Below are 20,897 nucleotides of genomic sequence, written 5' to 3'. Positions count from 1 at the left end.
GAGTCTGTAATTAGAAAAAAAAAATAAAAAATAAAAGACATTGTGTAAAAATGATAGGTGTTTGTGTGTGTGTGTGTGTGTGTTTTCTGCAAATCATAAGTAAGCCTAGCTTAAATCAGCATGCTCTGTATGGATGTTTTAAAGGGAACTTTACAAACTGTTTGGAAATATTTGAATGAAATGTACAACTTTTGATATTTCTTAAACACATAATATATGAAAAATTAGTTTTACACTGATATGTAAATTAGACCTCTCTAACAATGAATACTCTGATTTCCTGGAGAATTTGATGAGTTAATCTTCACTCGGTTTTTACCTGAGCAGTAGAGAGTCAGGCGAGGGAACTTAATCAGTTCTTTTAAAGTGTTAGTGAATTAGTGAAGTGTTGATGACAAATGCACGAGTGTATTGAAGTGACTCTGGGACCTTGGCATATTAGCCCTAAAATGAAACAGCGCCAGGGGATATTCCAGAGAGCAGGTTTAGTGGAAACTCAGGAATTGGTTAACTCAAAGTAGTAAACCTCCTAATAGAAGATCCCTGTGGCTCTTCATTCTCCTAGCAAAACAGATCCGTAGGGCTCTTCTATTAGGAATTCTATTGTCTTGTAAGCCATAGGGTTTACTACTTGCCCTCAGCTAACTAACAGAGTTTTCGCTAAACCCGTTTTCTGGAATACGCCCCTGGTCAATAACGTTTTGTTCTGAACCAATCGGCTGTTTTAGCTTGCCTGCCTCTTTGTTGAGATGTTTGGCTTATAACGGTGTGCCAAAATGCACTTTGCTGTGGTCACCAGAAATAAACTTTATTCGGCAAAATGTGGATTAAGCACTTTTAACAAGAGTAGAGCTGGGGCTGGGGGGTATTCCAGAAAGCGGGTTTAGCGAGAACGTGGAGTTAGTTAGCTCAGAGGAAGTAGTAAACCTCCTAATAGAAGACGCTTATGGCTCATTCTCTAAGCAAAACAAAGGCATAGGGCTCTTCTATTAGGCGGTTTACTACTTAGTTTGAGTTCATTTAACCAGAAGTTAACCGGAAAAGCCACTTACCTCGCTTCGTAGTACAGGCCCCTGGTTAATCTTCCACGCCACGAAAAAGTTCACCGTGTGCCAATAAACGAAATCATAAGAAGCCAACTGCAATCTTATCACTGTTTATAAGGACGCTTAACTTTATTCCCGGGAATTTTGTACACTTTGCACACAGTGCTGTGGATGCCAACACTGCCTCCTCATTTCACTGTTATTAGAGTCGTTTTTGCCATTTCTCGAAGATTAGAGGTATGGCATTTTGTATTTCATATCCCTTTTTGGGGTCTTGGTTGTCGAAGTCCCATTCTGACAAACCCACTTCATGGTCAAATTAAATACCGGTTAGATTTTGCTTTGATAGACACCTGGCGTGTACCGTCCATGGGATTAGGAGCATATACCGTGCGAGAACACCCTCTGGTGGCCGATAAATGTTCCTTTTTTTATGCTAAATTGTCAGAGTGAAGTCCAGCAGCACAACAGAAAACTAGTGTTGATAGTGGGATGTGTGTTCTTACATGAGGTTAGGATGCAAATGAATGTGAACGTGTATCATGTCTATTACTGAAAGGTGAACAAGTGCAAAGGTGTGCCACTAACACGCTTTCACGTAACTGACACACCTTAATGTTTAAAAAATGGGTTATTTAATGAGTGGGTGATTCTTCAACTATGGTCATTTTTGTGTCCCTGGACGAAGTAAGAAAAACAAAAGAACATTTCTACATTTTTATTTCTGTCACACTTACTTCACACCAAGAGGAACTGATAAAAAGTAAATAATAGCTCAGTAATTAATTGTACAATATAATAAGAGGCCTTTTATGTACGGCTTTTACTATATTGCCTTTGTCCCCTAAGCTGGACATTGGACCTTCGAACCTGCTTTTTTTTTAATTTAATATTAAAATAATGTTGAATTCAAATAGAAATCAGACATTAATGTCTATTTTAATGACATATATTATGTATTGTAATATTTCTCCACATTTTCTTGTATTTTTCATAAAAAGAACCCCCGTCCCTCGTGTTCACTGTCATTTCTGCCACACTGTAAAAAATAGAATTCTGGGATCATATTTTAGGGTTTGTATACTTGGTAACCATAGCAACAGCCACTCAACAGGGGAACACATGGCTGGAGAAAAGAGTGACCTCCATAAAGGGTAATAAAAAGAGGACAAATCAAGGTAAATATGAGTTAAATTTAGAGTATGTTCACTGGGTGTCATTTCCAAACAGCTCATATTTCATATGAATATAAAAACAACTGGACCAACCTCATTTAATGTTGTGTATGTTGTGTATATTTAATGCTAACTCTAAAACTGACATTATGAGGCTAACATAACATGAGATTTTAAAAGAAATATGACAGAATGTCATTTCCACAACAAGGAATGATGATTTCCTCTTAATATTAGAGTGAAATATGTATTATTTCACAAAATCATCAGGATGTGTTTCTACAGAGTGGAGACATAAACCATAGCAATGCATTCTTATTAAAAAAAAAATGTTAGGTGCTAAATGCTAATTTTCCTGACAAAAACGGACCATAGTTGAAGAATTACCCTAATGCACTTAATGTGGGCTGGACCAATCAACTCTTTCTCTGCTTTGCTTCACAAGCTACTTGCTGTAAATGCCAGAAAAGACTCTGAATTTTGAATCTCTCATGCCTGTAGTGGCCTGTTACATTATTTTTTAACCTTTTAACTTTAGTGACCTTAAAATAGGATTGAAATACCTTAACGGAGGAATTTGTGAATCTGTGTGTCAAGACCAGTCCTGTATTCTTTTCTGATGCTGGGAGGACTGAATTTCCAGTACTGTTTCTATATCTATATTCATATCCATTTAGGTACAAGTATGGGCCTCTACTGCTTGATCGTCAAATTAACTGAATGTCTGTCATGACGAAGTAAGTACATTAAAAGTAATTTTATTTCTAGTGAACCTAAAGCACAACCATGACCATACGATGAACCGTGTGACGCCCCCCGATGACCTCAGTTACTGTTTGGGTAAACTCAGTGTCTGTCTTGTGGTCAGTAGAATACTCCTGAAGCAGATGGCTTGGTTCAAAGCAAATTATAAAAGGACTTCTTATCAAGACAACTTGTGTGTGCACACCCATACTTTTCATTGACTACCTCTCTGCATGTGAACAAAAACAGGTTCCGGATAAAATGTTTAAATTTATTAGAAACTGCTTGTTCGATCGTAAAAGTCTGATTTAATGTGTAAAATAGAAAAAAAAGATTAGGCTTTATTAAACTGACGTGCCAAAATTTTGTATTGCGCTTCTGAAGATATTTTGAACCGTACATCATGCTTCAAGACAAATGTGACAATCGAACATATCAAAAGAATCGAACAATCAAAAAACAAACAAAAAACCCCACGCAGATGGATTTTTAAGAAAAAAACTCAACTTTTATTGGAAGGGACAAACTACTGTCAAATAACTTGAATGAAATGAACAGCCTTTCAACAGTTAAGCAGGAAATGTAAAAAAAGCAGCTTTGTTTTGTAGTACCATTTAAGCAGAAAATATGTACAACACGAAGCAAAAAAGTAAGAAACCTTTCCAAAAAAAAACAAAAAAACAAAAACAAAAAAACAAGCTTTGTAGATCAAAACATACAACAATTATGACTAATAAATAAACATTGCTTTCATTTCCTCCGAAGAAGTCGTACAACTTTTGAAGGAAATAAGCTTTATTTGAAGGACAATAGCAGTGCCCTCTTCAGCATGGAAAAACCAAACAGAGGAATTAAAAGAGAGTGAGTACAAAAGGCCAGGGAAAACACAATACAACACAGTTCTGATTGTGCATTTTGCTTCCAGATAATAACATTACACAGAGACATGTTGTTTCAAATGGGTCTTGCATGCAATGACCCTAGTTAAGAATCAGACAGGCTGTGGAGACAGTTGACACTGGGATGGGATATGTACATTAATTTTTTTTTTTTTTAATTTACTGACCCCGCCCACTCCCCCACCCACCCCACATCTGCCCTTCAGTTCAGAAAAACAAAAACAGAAAAAAAAAAAGAGGCAAGATTCTTGCGTAAAGAAAGGGCAACAGAAATGTTTTTCTTTTCTTTTCTTTTTTTTTTTTGCATAATATGGTACACATTGCATAATATATGCAGGCTTTTAATCCACAAATCTTAACTAAATGAAATTTTATAGCCACAATTAAAGTGGTTAGCCTCAAAACATTCTGAGTACAATCAAAATTTAGCTTAGCAAATTTCACTTACGGACTCATTCAGGTCAGAGAGGCCTTACAAAAAGGAAGGAATCGTACAATTAATGCAAGTGGTGCATCGATCCAAAAACATTTGTCTTATTCTTCACTCATACCTTCAAATTTATGTATACATTAAACTATATTAATATATTACAAATGTTTCAGTATTTGGAGAAAATTGTGGATTTTTGTTTCTTTTTTAATAAAATAATTCGTCAATAATTACAGATTAGAATTCTCTCAAGTCTACATAAATTAGTTACAAATGTTTTTTTCTTTTCTTCTCATTTTTATTTTAGTGTAATTCTCTACATTGTAGGCATCATCATTAGCAATAATGCACCAGACCCATAGATTGTGATTTAGGAAATAGGTAGGTTGTAAAATTCTCAGTCCATCTGTTAAAAAAAAAAAAAGAACCACTTTGTACATGAGACTAGCAAACATGGCTCCTTAGAGAAACAGGCATGTTCAGTAAACTTTTTTTTTTTGTTGTTTTTGTTTTTATCTTAAAACACTCCCCTCTTTTTATTGCCCCTCAAAAAATATGAATAAATTAAATTATTACTGAAATGATAAATGCAGAATAATTTAGCCAAATATTATTTATATGAAGCGCAAAAAAAAAAAAAGTATAGATCATTAAATACTTTGTTAATCCATATTCCACATTCACCTACAGTGGGACTTGATTTCTCACAGGTTAATGCATTTGAAATGGGAACATGGACAAAACAAGACCCAAGATGACAAAAAAAACAAAAAAACAAAAACAAAATGAAGCAGCATTTTCTGGTTGTAAGATAGAACACTGTGCTGCCAAGATATTGACTTTGCGTTTGGAAATAGATAAATAAATAAAAATCATAGTTACTTAAGGAATAAATAATAATCCTTGATAATAATGGTATTTCATATCACAGTTACATTTTCCTTTACCACTTTAACTTAAGGTTTATTCTTTTTATTTCAGCTGTAATAGTACTGGTGTGTTGAAATAAATAAAACAAAATCTCAGTACTTTCAAATTCTTTTTCTGTTGACCTGATACTTAGGAGAAGGAAATCATTTTTACTTCAGAGAGAAAGGGGCAAGACAGTATTGAGTAACCTGCCCTAAATTTGCCTTATTTCTGGGGGTTTTTTTCTTCACAGATAAAGTGCTTGACCAATAGCCTCTGGGGGGGGGGGGGGGGGGGGTGGTCTGTGTACCATAGTTCAATCCCAAGGAGCCATTTTGGGGAGGAGGAAGAGGAAACGGGGTTGTCTTTTCCCCCAATCTTTGCAATGAGGAAATAGAGTGGAACCTCACAGCCTCAGCTCAGTGAGAGACTTACTTATAAGGTGGCCTTTCCAAAAAAAAACAAAAAACGCTGTCTACGCTTTTGGTGGAGGGTAATTATTCAATTTTTCTTTTTTTTTTTCCTTTTTTTTTTGAAAAAGCCGCGTGTTTGCCATCACAAAGACGACTGCGATACATCGCTTGGAGAGACTAGAAAAAAAATATCCCTGAGGAAAATACCCAGCGTTTTTTTTTTTTTTTTGTTGTTGTTGTTGTTGTTTAACACACCCTTTCACCCCTTCCTCGCCCCCCCTCCCCATTTAAGGTCTTACAAATAATATTTATATAGACAACATGGGTGACAAACTCCAAATCTGTCTGTAGGTATAAATATTCAAAAACAAAAAAAAAAAAATTCCAGATTTTTTTAAGCAAAATGTTAGCTGCCATTTTGATGGCAATAATAGTAATAAGAATTTACAGCTCTGCTAACAAGGCAAGTATGAAATCTCCATAGCCTTAGAGTGGAGGAAAAACAAAAATTACACCTCCCCCCCCCTTTTTTCTTTTTTTTTTTTTAAACATCAAAACTGTTCACACCAAAACCCCAATGTGCATGTACAATCCCCATGTTCTTTTTTTTATATATATATTAATGTCTGTTAAAGAGTTTCGCCTATTAGACTTTTACAGACTCCATCGCTGACAACTTAATGGCTTCTTCCAGCAGTTGATTGTCTGTAAAAGTGGCAGGGGGTTCTGGGACAGATTCCGACAGGCCAATGAGAGATTCCAAGAGGCAGGTACCTGGATCATTGGCTTGTGGCAGGCTGGGGTAATTAGGCAACTGGAACTGAAAGAAGTTGTCCACGTGTTCATACTCCTTGAGGGAGTTGTACAGGGAACTGGGCCCAAGGCAAGGAAAGCCGTCAAAGAACTCAAGATCTGATTCTGAGGAGAGGCTTAGGTCCATGTAACTGGACGAATGATCGATAGAAGGAGAGGGTGTGTTGGGAATGGTTCCACAGTGGAAAAGCGCATTGCCTTGGTTCGCGTTCTCGTCTAAGAGTTCTGAAATTGACGTAGGTCTGTTGTCTGTGTTAGCGTGCGTTTGTGTCTTACTGACATCATTATTGTCCGAGGTTTCTGCTGAACTGAAGATGCCGAAGCCCGTTGACGATGGCTGGGTCTTGTTCTGGCTGTGGTTGCAGTTGTCATCGCCAACATTAGCACCTTTCTTGCTCACGGAGCAGTCCTCATTGTCTGTGTCGCTAAAGCTTAGGATTCGCGTCAGTCCGTTCTCGTCCACATCAAGTGGAGATTGCTCCCCTTGGTTGTCTTCTCCCGCCTCAGAATCCTCACTCTGACCCGAGGAACTAGAGGAGTCCGTCATATCACTACTACAGCTATTTTCCCCTGCTGCTGCTAGCTCTGGGTTAAAATGAAAAGTGTGACTGCCTGACATAACGCTGCCCTCTGGTGGGTGGAGGTCAGGCTGACTGTTCTCAGCCTGCTGGTCTGGTGTTGACTCCTGTTCCGTAGCGTGCTCCTCCAACCGTTTCTCGAGCTCCAGCTTCATGATGGTGTGGATGTAGTGTGTCTGAACGCGACTAGAGTTAAATTCGATGCGGCCCTCCCTGTTCCCACAGCCATCTTTAGTGCAGCCACAGGGGAAGGATGAGTGGTCCATCTGTGACAAAAGTTAACAACAACGATGTTAAAAAAGAAAGAAGCCAAAATTACAGCATTTATCACACGCAAATCTATGCTGGAGCAAGTATTACCTTCATTTTAACTAAGTCATTAGACTGGTCTTTGATCCAGATGCTGCTATTTTGAATCTCATGGAGCAAAACAGGTTCAGTTGAACCATAACTATTTCCACTAACCCAAAGGAATTCTCTGACAACAACCAACCATAGCAATACTTAAAAATACAAGTCTAGAAATCGTATTTACTCTTCTACCAATTTCTGTTTTCTCCTAAGACAATCAGTAATCTTTTTTTCTGGACCGCAGTCCTCACCTGACACTTAATGCCAGCCAGGCTACAGCTGCAAGTCTCCGGATCACAGAAGCCCTGGCAGGTACAACCACAGTCCTCTCTGGACAAACGCAGTGCATGCAACTCCCGCTTCTCCTCCTTATCGATCTTCTTCACGCCGGCCGCTTTCAGCAGGGCGTGCCGTTTCTTCGAGGGGTATGGGTGCAGGAAGGAGCCGTCGTCCAGGTTAACACCGCTGATGTCGATGTCGTCCTCTGGGATGTCGTCCACGGTTAGCCTGTCTGCCTCTGCCGACTCCACGGTACCGTTCTTTGTCAGCTGAAGAGAGAACAGAAGGCGAAGAAGCAGATTGAGTTGGATGCCCCTGATATGCATTTTAAAAGATAAGAAGTAGATATTTGGGGATGTTTTGATCCAAGTACTATTACATGTTTGTTTGGTTGGTTGGTTCAACTGGAACTTACTAAACATATCCTGCAAGCTAGCTATTCTGCCCTGCTGTGACACCTTGTAACCAATCTAAACAAGGGTAAGTGAGAAACTGTTGAAGGTTACACTCACCTTCTGTTTGAGGGCCTCCAGTTTCTCCTCTCTTATCCTGTTCTTCAGTTTCTCTTGGCGGAGGATCCGTTGCTCCACAGCGAATTCAGCCAGCGTGTAGCGTCTCTGGGCGCTATGCCGCTGCACCATCCCCAGAGTGCAACCTCCCCGACTGGGAACGCTGGTGAAACCCTGGCATCGCGGGAAGAAGAACACCGTAACCTGGTCAAACTGCACGTTGCCTCTCCGCGGCCTCTTGGCTTTTCTGAGTATGGAGGTGGCTGCAACAAAAAAAAAAAAAAAAAAAAAAGAGTGGGCAAAGAGAACATTAAAGATGGTTTTTTCTGATGAGGCTGACAGAAGGTCAAATGAGGACAAAGCCAGAGTGTGCCTCTGTGGAAACTTTTTTTTTTTTTTTCCAATGGAAAAGAATGGTACAGCAATGAGTATGCGAAGCAGAGCTCTTTTCCTGGTATCTCACTGGAGAGTATTTGAATGGGAAGCATGCCAAGCCTACTGGGAAGATTTAGAGTCTCATGTGTAAACAATAGAGTCACATGGGCATAGTAGCTGTTGTACACGATTATACCACTAGAGGGCGGGATTCATGAAGATAACTACAGCTTATTGAAGAGTACTAAATTTAAAGCTCGTATTCATAGGAATGGCAACCAGAGCAGGAAGCCCAAAGCAGAGTACCCTAACAACCATCTAGACAGACACGAGATCTCAGTCACATAGCTGTGGTGTGCAGTCAAAAAAAATCTTGGTATATTCCAATTCACTCTCCTGCCTAACAAACAGCTGCCCTAGGAATTTCCCTGTGGCCATAAGAGGAGTATAGGAAGAAAAGTTGATGGAGACATGAGTGAGCAAACAAATGTTTTGGACATTTCAGGCATTTGGGATAAGGGGGTGAGGCACTGCTGTGAGGGAAGCAAGGATAAAAGCAAAAATCCACTACCAAACAGCTCTCCGGACAGACCATTGGGTATTCTCCAAGGCATTATTTTTTTTGTTCGCTAGATAACTTGAGTTAAACATAATTTGGTTAAATAGATGTTTGACTTTTTTTTTTGCAGGAGTGGTAACCAACACTAAACAAGAGGAGTCTGGACAGTGGGTGTAGCTTCTTTACGCACGAACTCGTGCAAGAAAGCGGTCATGGATGATCAAAGCGGTGCCACATGTGGGCACACAAACGGAACAGTTTGTCTCCCTAACACCAGCCATTCCCCTGCACCCGGAGCAGGAATATTTTGCGGTGACTTGTTCACCTCTGTCTGAGAAACAGGACCCCCCCCCCACCCCCACCCCACCCCACCCCACCCCACCCCACCCCAATTCTCAGCCTACGGCTCACTGATTCTTATCTCCTGTGAGCAGAGGGGATGGCTAAAGTCCACAGATGGCTAACATTACGTTGGCGATCTGGTGGGAACTGATCTGTTGAGATATTCCCTCGCCATCACTCTCTTGAGCAAATATGCTTTACTCCTCTCTCTCTCTCTGGCAGACTTTAAATAAAATATTCCCACATGCAAGTAGACAAAAAAACCCCAAACAAAACAAAATGCCTTCATCTCTGAACTGCTTCAAAATGAACATACAAGCTCTTCAGGAGAACACAGATACATAGTTTACATCTGTACCTGGCAGTATTGATTATAAATTGTGAGCTAGATTGAGCAAGTGTAAACCTGATACTTCCTAAACAGGTCTGAGCAAATGCCTCTCTGTCCACATAAAATCATGCATTTTATCTTTTAGGTGATAAACCTTACCTTCTAAAAAGCTTTAGAACTGACTGAATATCATCTGTGCTTTCTCATTATATCTGTTTCATAAACACAGCCAGACAAGTGTATAGTTTCCCTCTGTCTCTCTCACCACTTCTATCCCCTGGCATGCTTTCCTCTCTTGTTCTCTCTCTCGCTCTCAACACCTGTGCTGGGTGCATGCCCAGTGTTGAGACAAGGCTCAATGTGTGCCCTGCTGTAGCTGGCGCGGTGCCATCCATTGCTCGCTGGCACCCTGCCATGCCATCCTGGGAACCTCACAAATGCACCCCTCCTTGCGCCTCTGCCAACCCTGCTGTCGTCATAGCAGCAGGAAGAGACGCAGAATCATGTGTTTAGGCCTCACGCGGCAATGACACCCGGATCAGAGTTTCAAAGGAAGCATGACACAGAAGCTCGACGAGCAGGAGTGGTCAATGTTCTACATGTTTCAGGAGTAAATCTACAGTTCAGAGTAGTGCATGCAACAGTTGCACATAACTCTCTACTGCTTCAAACATGTTACAGAAGAGAAGAGGTGCTTTTGAGAGCCCATCAGTCCTTAGGGACGGATACATTTTCGCCTTAAGTTCAAAGCAAGGGATCAGATAAGGACTAAGTTATGGTTAGATTCAGAAACACCGTGTTTCGTCCAAAAAAAATACCTGTGCACAGCCTGTTGGATATGCGCATACGTAAGCACATCTCCTTAAAACCCTGATCGTTCAGTGTTTTCCTTGCGGAACCCTGCCACAGCACACAGATCTTTAGCCCGTATCACACTTGGACTTTTATCAGCCGGGACATTCCGTGCCTCCATACAAAAGATAAGGCCCGTGGACCCGAGCCACGCTCTGGTAAGCGTTTAAGTGACGCGGGACGGGACGGGACGTTACGTGGCATCTGAGGACAAACATTTTCTGCATGGAGGTTTAAAGGTAAATTCACTCACTGTTTGGAAGGGTTGCCGGGGAGCTTGGGTTGCTAGGGGTGGAGTCCAGAGTGTCAGAGTAACAGCTCTCTCCGTCTGAGTCCCACCCGGAGTAAGCAGAGGAGGACAGGGAGGACGGGGAGGATGAGGAGTAGCATGGATCCTCATCGACCTCCTCAAACTTCCTCTTGAGAATCCCGCTCATGGCGTTAGCGTTTGTGATCTGTGGAAGAGAGACACAAAACAAGCAGAGTACGCAAATTAGCATGTTTCTTACTATGACAAATATGCTAATCATCAACGTGAACAAAATTGCATTTCCTCTGGGTTAATTGTAAAGAGCTGCTCCCTGCTTGAATTCACCAAAACACAGTGTAATAGTTTTGCTTTTGGCTATGTCTGGCATGTTTATCCATGAAAACGACAACACACACAGAATCCAGTGAATGATACAATGCACTCTTTTAGCTGTGGCAGGACAAGTCCACATTCATGCTATTGGTGGAATTCTAAAAATTTGAAATAGCAACATGGGAAGGCTAGTTGTACTTTCCAAATAGGGACAATGATTCCCCCACCCCCCCCCCCTTCTCTGATTCCACACTACCAGCTGCCATCTGCAAACAACAGGAAACAGTCAATCAATCTCCTCCTTCATGTTAACAATTGCCCACTTACAGAAACAACCAGCTGATCAAATCTGCTGATCTGCCTAGAACTGCACGTGCATGTGTGCGTGCGTGTGCGTGCGCGCGTGTGTGTGTGTGTGTGTGTCCGTGCAGTACAGGCTCTCTTGCTCTCCAACATAAACATAGACTCAGCCTCTGTTTGCCTACTAAATACATTTTTACAACCCTTCATAGCAAATGAGTTTGATGATGTAGTAAACATGTTTACTATGCAGCCCTGAGTGCCCCCTGCTTATTTAGCAATAAAAAAAAAACAAAAAACAAAAACAATCCTTTAAGAGGAAAGAAGGGGGCTCCTATCCTCCAGCTAAAAGTCTCTTGCCTAATACATAGCCACAGAGGCATTCGGTCATGTTGTTGTCCTCCCAGTGAGTCAGAGCTGCTGTTGTTTTTCTGTTCCGGAATCTCGCCCTCCCCTCATCTGCCCCAGGACAACCCCTGTAAGCTAATTCACCTCCAGCTATGCCCCTCTCTCTCTCTCTCTCTGCCGGGGAGGAGCACATCCGTGCTGACGCAGCAAGTAAGGACAGGAAGGGAGGAAGGACGGAAAGGGAAGAAAGGAGAGGAAAGGAGAGGAGAGGGCTGGATTCACACACAGAAGAAACAGCAGAGTCACCACTGTGATGGCTGACGCTGGCTTTCACAATATAGGCAATGCCATGATAAGGGGGAAAAAAAACAAAACAAAACAAAAAACACCACAAAATAAAATACAGAGAGTCAGAGCTGAGAGGGGCATTATGTAAGGCTTGCAGGGCAAAACAAATGCTGGTTCTAAAAGGTCAGCAGTGGCTAACTGCACAGGTAAAATAACGTGGCCCGTGTCTTGTGAACCAACCAACTCTGATAAATGACGCACCGACATGCGGCAGAGCTTAGTTTAAATTTCCACAGGCAAACACACACACACACACACACACACACGGCAGAAATTCTTTTGAGTGGTGAGTATCTCCCACGGGCAGGCTGCTTCAGTATCATCGCATAAATTAAACCAGCAACAAGCAATAAATGAGACTAAACAAAAACATAAGCCCTTTCCTGAATCAGGCACATGTGCAGTTCTTAAAAGAGCTTGATGTTCCTGGAAGGCCACTAGTACTTGGTGCAGAGAGAGAGAGAGAGGCGAGAGGCGAGAGGTAAACACATCATGTTCTCACTGTCTTCACAGGTTCTGGAGAGCGACAGACTGCTGAGACTGAAAGATGATATGGGTCACCAACGCTGTCTGAGCAGTATGAGGGGAAAAAAAAAAAAAACAAGAGACAGAAAGAGAACCTGACTCATCACAGTCAACCGTACCCACCAAACCCTCTGGGGAGATGGATATTCTCTGATGCGTATGCATTTCTTACACAGGATTAGGGTTATAGCACGAGCATTCTGTAGAATCCTTATCCAAGTCAGGATATTCAAAACACGAGGTCTTTCTGGGGCAGTATTCTCTGTCAACACAGCAGCAGCAAAAATGATCAGGAGCTACAAACTCGCAAAAAAAACAAACAAAAAACCTCCAGCACTCCAAGGCTTGCGTAAGCAAAATGCCTTGATAGTCCAGTGCAGACTTAAAACTACAACATAAAACACCTGACAGAACCCAGCAGCAGCCAGTAAAAACTTGATTACCGTAATTATCCTTACATGAACAAAGAGAACAAAACAAAGTATGACTCCTTACTGTGAGGTTGCCCTGATTTGCAGAGAGAGAGAGAGTGTGTGTGTGTGTGTGCGCATGTATGGTATCTATCAAGCCTTCTATCATCAATGTGGCAGACACAGGCTATAATGTGTCAACATCGCCAGGCTGCATGTCAAACGTGGCCAGCGCTTCGTGCCAATAAGATCAAGGCGTACCCTGCCAACCTTCTGAAACCACCAATGGCTTTCAAGGAACTTCATTCCAAAGGAGACCACACGCCTGCGTCATCTTATCAGGCACAATTACGCAAGCAGCAGAACTGTAAACATTTAAAAACGCTGCCTTATTCATTACATTCAGTCATCCACACACTTCTCACATGAAAACGCAGCTATTACGCAACAACTCTTGGAAGTCGAGGACACACTGAACCAAGAGAGGACCTGACAAGTGTCACACGGTTAAATTTCTTGTTGGCATTCTTCTTTCAGATATTTAATTTTTTGGAGACCAAAACAGTTACGAAGGATATTAGCGATGAATGTTCTGCGTCTGGAGGACGGTTCATTTGCATGCAAACTGGGAGATACTGCAGCAGTGACCTAAAGCAACCTCAGCATGCACTAAACTAAACGGGGAAGCATCGTTTCCTCTGCCTCTACATGTCTGCGTTCACAGGAATCCTTACGGCTCTTTAAGACAGCGCTAGACTCTTACATAACGCAAAGTTTTCCCCATTTTGCCTCGCTGAAGGAGAAGAAGAAAGACGCGTGCTGCTCACAGATTCATCCATCCGTCCATCTCCTCATTTGACTAGAATATCGCTTTATTGTTTTCTCAGCCCGACATTTCCAGACGCGAAGCCTTTGCACTGAGGCACAGTTAACGCACCTGGTCGCGGCATCTGTTGCATGTCTTTGCTCCATCATCTCCCTAGCATCCATCACTCGCGTTTCACTCTACTCTTAGGGAGCACAGCCTCACCTCACTGTTTGTTTTGGGCACCCCTTGTCTTTTACTAGCCTCAAGAGAGAGAAGGAGAAGTAGAGGAAAAAAAAATGCAAAAATGAAAACAAAGCTGTGAGGAATTCCCCAGGGTGAGGGGTGGGGGGGGGGGGGGGGGGGGGGGGGGAGAGAAAAAGAGAGAGCCTGCTGGGTGGAGGAGTTTTAATTAAAGGCTATGGCTAGAGAGAGAGAGAGAGAGAGAGAGGGAAAAGAGAGAGATGGAAGGAATGGGGGAGGGAATCAGAGCAGGACCTGGGTATCAGAAGTGGGTCATTGTCTCTTGACTGCCGCCCACCTGACACATTGATTTGTTAATCTTGTTCAACGGGCAGAAACAATGGAGACAAGCTAATCCCCACTCTCGCAAAAAGGGAGGGAGAGGAGGAGGTGCTTTGGACAAGCTGGAGTCAATCTGGAGCGTTTCCTGCTGCACTCAGTCACACAAGGACACCACAGCAATGGAACGATGGGCAAAAGGCTCAGGAAAGGCCACTCGAGACGAGCAAAAAAAAAAAAAAAGTCCAACCCCAAAACAGACCGTTTCTTTTTTTCTCCCGCCCCTCAAACGCAACAGGCGGCCCATCCGAAACGGGAGGCACGGCGGAGCTGTCATCCGCGATTCCTCAGAGCGCGAGAGAGAGAGATGAGATCAAACCGGAGCGAGATGAGGGGCGCCCGCCGAATCTTTTCTCCGCGCCATAAATTATGCAGCGCAGTCATTCCATCAGCCGCACGGGGCAGGCAGATAAAGGAGAGCGCGATGAGGTATTCCTCATGTCGCTGTCGTCGGGGTGGAGAAATATAAATCTCTCGAGGCTCGAGGATGGAAGACAAAGCGGCTGCTGCTGGAGCAGCTCAGCACACCACAAGCAGACGTATCTACAAGCCTCAGTCAGCAAGCAGCGAGAGCAGATAAAGATCAGGCTAATGTGCTTTGCGCAAAATAAAAAGAAAAAAAAAAAAAGAAGAAAAAAAGAGGCACTGATGAAACTTTGTACAGAGTTTCTACTGTGTGAGGTCCAACAGATGGAAAATATGAAGACGTTCAATCATCGAGACATTTTGCAAGAGCAACGAACTTTGAAAAGGGGGTAAAAAAAAAAAAAAAGAAAGAAAGAAAAATACCTGACCATAAATGACCTTTACTGAATGACTACTGATTATTAAAATTTCCACACATCCCAGAGGGGGGAGACCCTCAACATGTGTGTTACTGAAATGACATCTGGCTAAAACTGATCTAAATGAAGATTATGACCATATACTAAATGCTGACCAGCAGATTAAATGTACAGACACACACACACACACACACACGCTCAAGGGACTCACCACTTCTTTTCCTGTCCTAGTTCTGTGGACTGTACAGAAGGAACAGCTCAGACCATTCAGGAGTCACAAACACACACACACACACGCGCACGCGCGCGCGCACACACACACACGCACGCACGCACACAATGTGCTGGAGAGTTGACTTTGCCCTTCCAGCTTGCAGCCCAGCACGTCCACAGCTGATAAGAATGAATAGTACACAGTTTGACTGAGCCGACATGAACTGGCACGGAGCAATTAGAAAAGCACTCAGTAAGAGCTTGTGAGCAATAAACTTGTATCTGCTTCTGTGTGTGCGCGCGCACGTGTGTGTGTGTGTGTCTGCACGCGTGTCTGCCTTGCATTCAAGGACAAATTGAGACATGTAGTCCTGTTCCATATCCTTTACCTTTCCTCTTTCTTGGCGAAAGGGAAAGTGTTAAGAAAAAAAAAAGAAAAATCAAGGGGATTGTTACTGGGAGGTTTTCCAGATAAAACATGGATGGACAGCTTTAAAATTCCACAACTACAAAGGGAATGTATGCGTTAACACAACACAGCTCCCTCTAGTGGCCCCTCAACGGGAACTGCAGTCTTTCGGGAAGTGTTTTCAGTCAAGCTGACACTCAACTATGCCAGAGACATTCTGTTCTTGTGCCTCAACCCATGGACACAGTACATAACACTCTTCCCCAACCCAAATAGTAGCTGATAGTGTGTGTTTGTGTGTGTGTGTGTGTGTGCAGAGGAAAGCATGAAGAAGGGGTAGAGGGGACTTTAAACAAATAAATAACACTATCGTCAAGCCTCAAGAATTTCTTTCTGGCATTCTCTCTCTCTCTGCTGTGTTATCTGTTATCAAACCCAGATGTGTTTCCCACTAACAGTACTCTCACTGTCCCCTGAAAAACAGTGAGACAAGACACACACACACACCACACACACTTGCAGACAAACAAAAAACATCTGATGTGCATATCACATGAGCCTCGTGAACTTTACTATGGTGATGAGACAACACTACACTGGTCTTGAGTGGACATTTGTTGCTGTGTGTGTGTGTGTGTGTGTCTTTGATAGATAAATTAAAAAAAAGAGCTTGACCATACCCAGTAATATATAACTGTTTACTAACTTCATTTTACCCCCTATGGCCAGTTAGATGACATTTATAAGGATATGATGACAGCCTGGTGCTGACGTGTGGAGTAATCACCACTAGAATAACTCAAGACAAACTCAGTGCAGCCATGTACAGCTGGATCCTCCCCTCAGTTCACATAAGCACTTCACAGAACACAAGCCAAAAAAAAAAAAACCCACCCAAACCACCTTTCATTCATCTGCCTGGAGCAACAGTTCAGAGGACAGACTGCGCTCAGAAAGCACACTCCACACCAGTTTACAGTGGCAAGCGGCGTAGAGATCATATCAAGTGTTCGGATGTGTCAGTCCAGGCCTTCCTGAAGCCAATATTTCCATCACACACACACACACGCGCGCGCGGATTTGCATCAATATCCAAAATTCAAAACTCCACTGGCAACAGATAAAGTGAACAATGAACATCAAATTAAAAGCAACAATGTAGAAAGCTTGAGCACCCCCCCCCTCCCTTTTTTTTTTTTTTTTAAAACAAAGCATTAAGATGTCAGCTCTGCAATCAGCTCTGGATGTCACACTGCTGTACCTTAACTAGCTTACTAATGGAAAAACAGACAATGCCTCTCTCTGTTCATCAGTGCACAGACACTCCCCTGGGAGATGGTCAGGTTTGAGTCCTCCTCTCTCTCTCTCTCTCTGGGGTCAGGCCTTGTCTGGGGCACTCTCTGTGCCTCATAAGCTGGGAGGAATGCAGCAGAATGATAAAACAGATGGAAGCCCTCCTCTACTCCTCCTTAAACATTGCCCACCCCCATCCATACCCTAAACTCAACCCCTCCTCTTCAGTTGTGTGAACTATGGCCCATCTGACCAGAGCAGTGAGAGAGAGACAGATATGTTTGATCGTAAGTAAAACAACAGTTTCCTGCTCTTGTGAAATGCAAGCTGTGAAGTACAGGAAGTGTCCACTAAGGATGTCTGCCACATCTGACACGTCTGTGTATTTCAGAACATGAACATAAGCACGTGAGCACATCCTCACACATACTACAAGCTTGTTTTTAAATACATAAATACACCTGACAGCCAAATTATGCGAAGTTAATTGCAATACTTCATTGTGTACACACAGTAAGTGCCTTTCTCTCAGTGAATAGTACCTCTTATCAATGAGTAAAGAAAGTATGTATTGTTTTTCATCTATTTGCCTTAGTATCTATGGGAGAGATAAAAGCACATGCATTCAAAACAGAACTTACAAACAATTAAAATGTTAGAGTCCAAGACAGAGAAATATATTCAACAATCTCACCAAAAGAAAAAAAAGTGTCAGAGAGACAGAGAGAGAGAGAGAGAGAGAGAGAAAATACAACGTTAAAAAATCCCTCAGCCTGATCGGCAAACGGAGGCATGCACGAGCTCTTGGTGCAGTCTACCTAAACAAAGACTCAGTGAGCCGAACATCATTTCTGAGAACATGATTCCCACAAACAATCCGAGTGAGGTCGCGCGAGAGGCACCAACATACCATTAAACAGTTCAGCTGGAATTTGCGCCAGTATAATGGACTTCGAAACGTAACATAGCCACACAATCCCTTTTTAAGGGAGAAATTTAAGAAAACAGAAATACCGCTGTCGGTGTAACTTTTTTGTACACAGTATTTGACTGGAGATCGTCAGAATTTAACTACTCTATAAAGTTTGAATCAGTGAACATTCGCTTTACCAGGATTCTCTCCTTTTCCCAATCAGGTAGCCGAAATAAACAACTAAACACCGTGCCCTTCAATGCACTTACGACTATGAAAAATAGTGATTATAATAACCTAAGAATCGGCGCTCAGTCAACACCGATAACCCAATCAACATTCTAAACTGAAATAAGTGACAAAGCAGTGGTCGGTTAGCGACTGAGTGCCGCTATTTCCCTGCCAATTATTCAATCACGCCGCGAACAACGTGTCGGTGCTTAATCAGCGCCAGCCCCCTCTCATGTTGACCCGATCATCCCTCGTGTGTCATACTAATTACAATTAAAACACAGTCCGGTTGAAAAGATGTGTGGTGTAGTACCTTCAGGAGTCGCTCTAGCTACGAGAGACGCACTATCACTGAGGTGAACAAGCGATGTATTTTACTGCTCTCATGCTGACAAAAGCAGCTATGATCTCTTATCAGTTACATGTAGGGACGCAATGGAATGTTGCCAAAATACATCGGCTACTAATCAGCTCGTTCACTGGACTTATCGCTTATCTTTGAAAGCAATAGCTTGTATTTTTGGAATCAAATACAAACTAACCACAATGACTGAAAATATCTCATAGCAGTGGACAACTACAGACAACAAACCAACAAGAGTGACACACGTTCATTTGCTACTATTAAAATAAAGAGTAGCGACTAAAAATAGCTGGAAATGTTAACGGTTCATGGAAAAAAAAGAAACTCTCCTCTCGTAATGGGCAGAAGTACAACGTTTCCCATGACGTTTATAAATGACTAATAAAAACTTAAATGCTAAAAATGCAGCCTAAACAAAACGTCCCAAAGTCTGTAAATTTAAAATGTCTTAACTTCGCTTGGCAAAAATAATGGTCACAACTGTTCTTTTTCTGTGGCAGTGACACAGGGAAAAGAACATTCAAACTATTTGGCTAGCCTCCACCCCCAAGGTATTGAACATAAATTACAAGTGCGGCGTTAAATAGCCAAGGCTGGCAAACAAGGAACCTCGGTTACTTACCAAGAATTAAGGTATCCGATCACCATTGGTGATAACACAATAAACAACTGGAAAAACGTATAATCCAGACGATTCGGTTGTGCGATATCCGTACACAGAGCTTTTGCTTTTTTGTCTCGCTATTGTACGTGCACTGTACCAGTTGAAGCGTTTCCCTTGTCTGAACTAGACTGCTCGCTAGCGCAGCCTTTTTCGTCAGTGGAAAACTCCCTCCTGGCGTCTGACGCAGGCGGTGACACGGAGGGAAGAGACTGCCCCCGCTTCCTCCTTTCCGAGTGAACGACACTCCTGGCGCACTCGCATCCTGACGTTATATCACTTTTAATACCTGTTTATTTTACCCAGCCGCGCGTATGTTCTCTCAGCCAGGAACAGGCTTAATAGAAAAACTATCAGTATTTTAGGATGACGTCGGATGAAGACATAATATTAATAACAACAATAAAAGATTTCATGTTTACTGTACGCTTTATAATAATAAGTCCCTAAGAATCAGATTCAAATTGTCAATAGTTTATTGGGGAACGGGCGTTACTTTCAAAGGAATAGTTCTGACTAAGCAACTTTTATGATTTTTTTTATCCGGAGAGAGGTGTTGGCTGCCTCCACTACGTGGGTTAAGATTCTCAATGTTCTGACTCAGCTTCGGCAATAGCTACCCATGAGTCAAATTTATTGTAAGAGTCTTACATCACTCTTACAATAAATCAAGAATGATATAAAAAGACACAATACAGAGAGAGAGAGGGAAACTTAAATCTGAAAAACACGTGTCAAACTATAGAAACGGAATTCTAAGCATTCATACACTAATACTTCCAAAGCGATCAACAAACTTGAAACAAGGAGAACCACCAGTACACCAGAGTTTCAATGTGATTTACAAGAAACACAGCGGAACACGAACGACACGCAGTTCGCTTCCACCAATCAACTGCTGTTGTTACGGTTGCTCGGTAACCAGTGCTGTCACATAAAAAAAAAAAAAAAAACACCTGCACGAAACTTAAAATTCCTAAGCGTTCAGGATATGTGCCGGTTCGCTGTGAGACAACCCCCCGACGTCTTGGCTCTGGAGAGTCAGTACCTTGTTTTTTGTTTTTTTTTTCAGCTGAATTTAAAACTGGTAGGGTGTCCTGCCAGTGTCAACACAGGTGTAGAATTCAGCAGGAATGTTTTTCGGGGGGAGGGGACTGCAGAAAACTATGTGTACACAGTATGGTAATTGAGCATAGCCAGTGGAAGCCAGCAGACTCAGAGGTTTTGGGTCCACAGTGTCCTATTGAGAATTCAGTAGCCCTGAGGGAGTGGCCCAAACACACCCAACTTCGACAACCAGTGAGTCACAGATTTCTTAGACAGAGTGTTGATAGCTCAGTTGTTACTGTCAAATAAGACTATTAGTTAACAAACAGACAAATCTTGTCTTGATGACGTGTCAAACTTAATTGCAGGGTTTTGCTAATGATGTTTACATGTTTGGTGTGGAACTCCTGAACTCGTGCAGTGGTGTTTGGGTGGTAGATAAACAGACAGAACGTGAGACGGGACGTCTGACAGT

At 42.2% G+C, this 20,897-nt stretch overlaps 1 protein-coding gene across 1 annotated transcript; it reads right to left on the bottom strand.

Moving 5' to 3' along the window:
- Window positions 1-6,162: 6,162 nt before the first annotated feature.
- On the bottom strand, window positions 6,163-19,488 carry csrnp1b (cysteine-serine-rich nuclear protein 1b). The gene is made up of 5 exons (XM_030769508.1): window positions 19,337-19,488; window positions 10,859-11,060; window positions 8,150-8,409; window positions 7,610-7,906; window positions 6,163-7,273 (listed from the first exon to the last, which is right to left on the bottom strand). Exons 2-5 carry the CDS (start codon window positions 11,040-11,042, stop codon window positions 6,263-6,265), a joined length of 1,752 nt encoding a protein of 583 aa, XP_030625368.1. The 5' UTR covers window positions 11,043-11,060; window positions 19,337-19,488; the 3' UTR covers window positions 6,163-6,262.
- Window positions 19,489-20,897: the final 1,409 nt, after the last annotated feature.

Source organism: Chanos chanos, chromosome 3 (assembly GCF_902362185.1).
Source record: "Chanos chanos chromosome 3, fChaCha1.1, whole genome shotgun sequence".
Classification (NCBI taxonomy): Eukaryota; Metazoa; Chordata; class Actinopteri; order Gonorynchiformes; family Chanidae; genus Chanos; species Chanos chanos.
Note: the sequence above shows the minus strand (reverse complement) of the source record. Positions and strands in the feature narration are given on the sequence as shown.

What these genes read in the sequence shown, in the direction of transcription:
- csrnp1b (XM_030769508.1), bottom strand. Translation starts at nt 11,042, where the DNA reads ATGAGCGGGATTCTCAAGAGGAAGTTTGAGGAGGTCGATGAGGATCCA. An exon ending in CCCGGCAACCCTTCCAAACA is followed by an intron (nt 8,410 to 10,858) that starts GTGAGTGAATTT and finishes TTTTTGTTGCAG; the next exon opens with CCACCTCCATACTCAGAAAA. An exon ending in TGGCTGGCATTAAGTGTCAG is followed by an intron (nt 7,274 to 7,609) that starts GTGAGGACTGCG and finishes CTTTTGTCACAG; the next exon opens with ATGGACCACTCATCCTTCCC.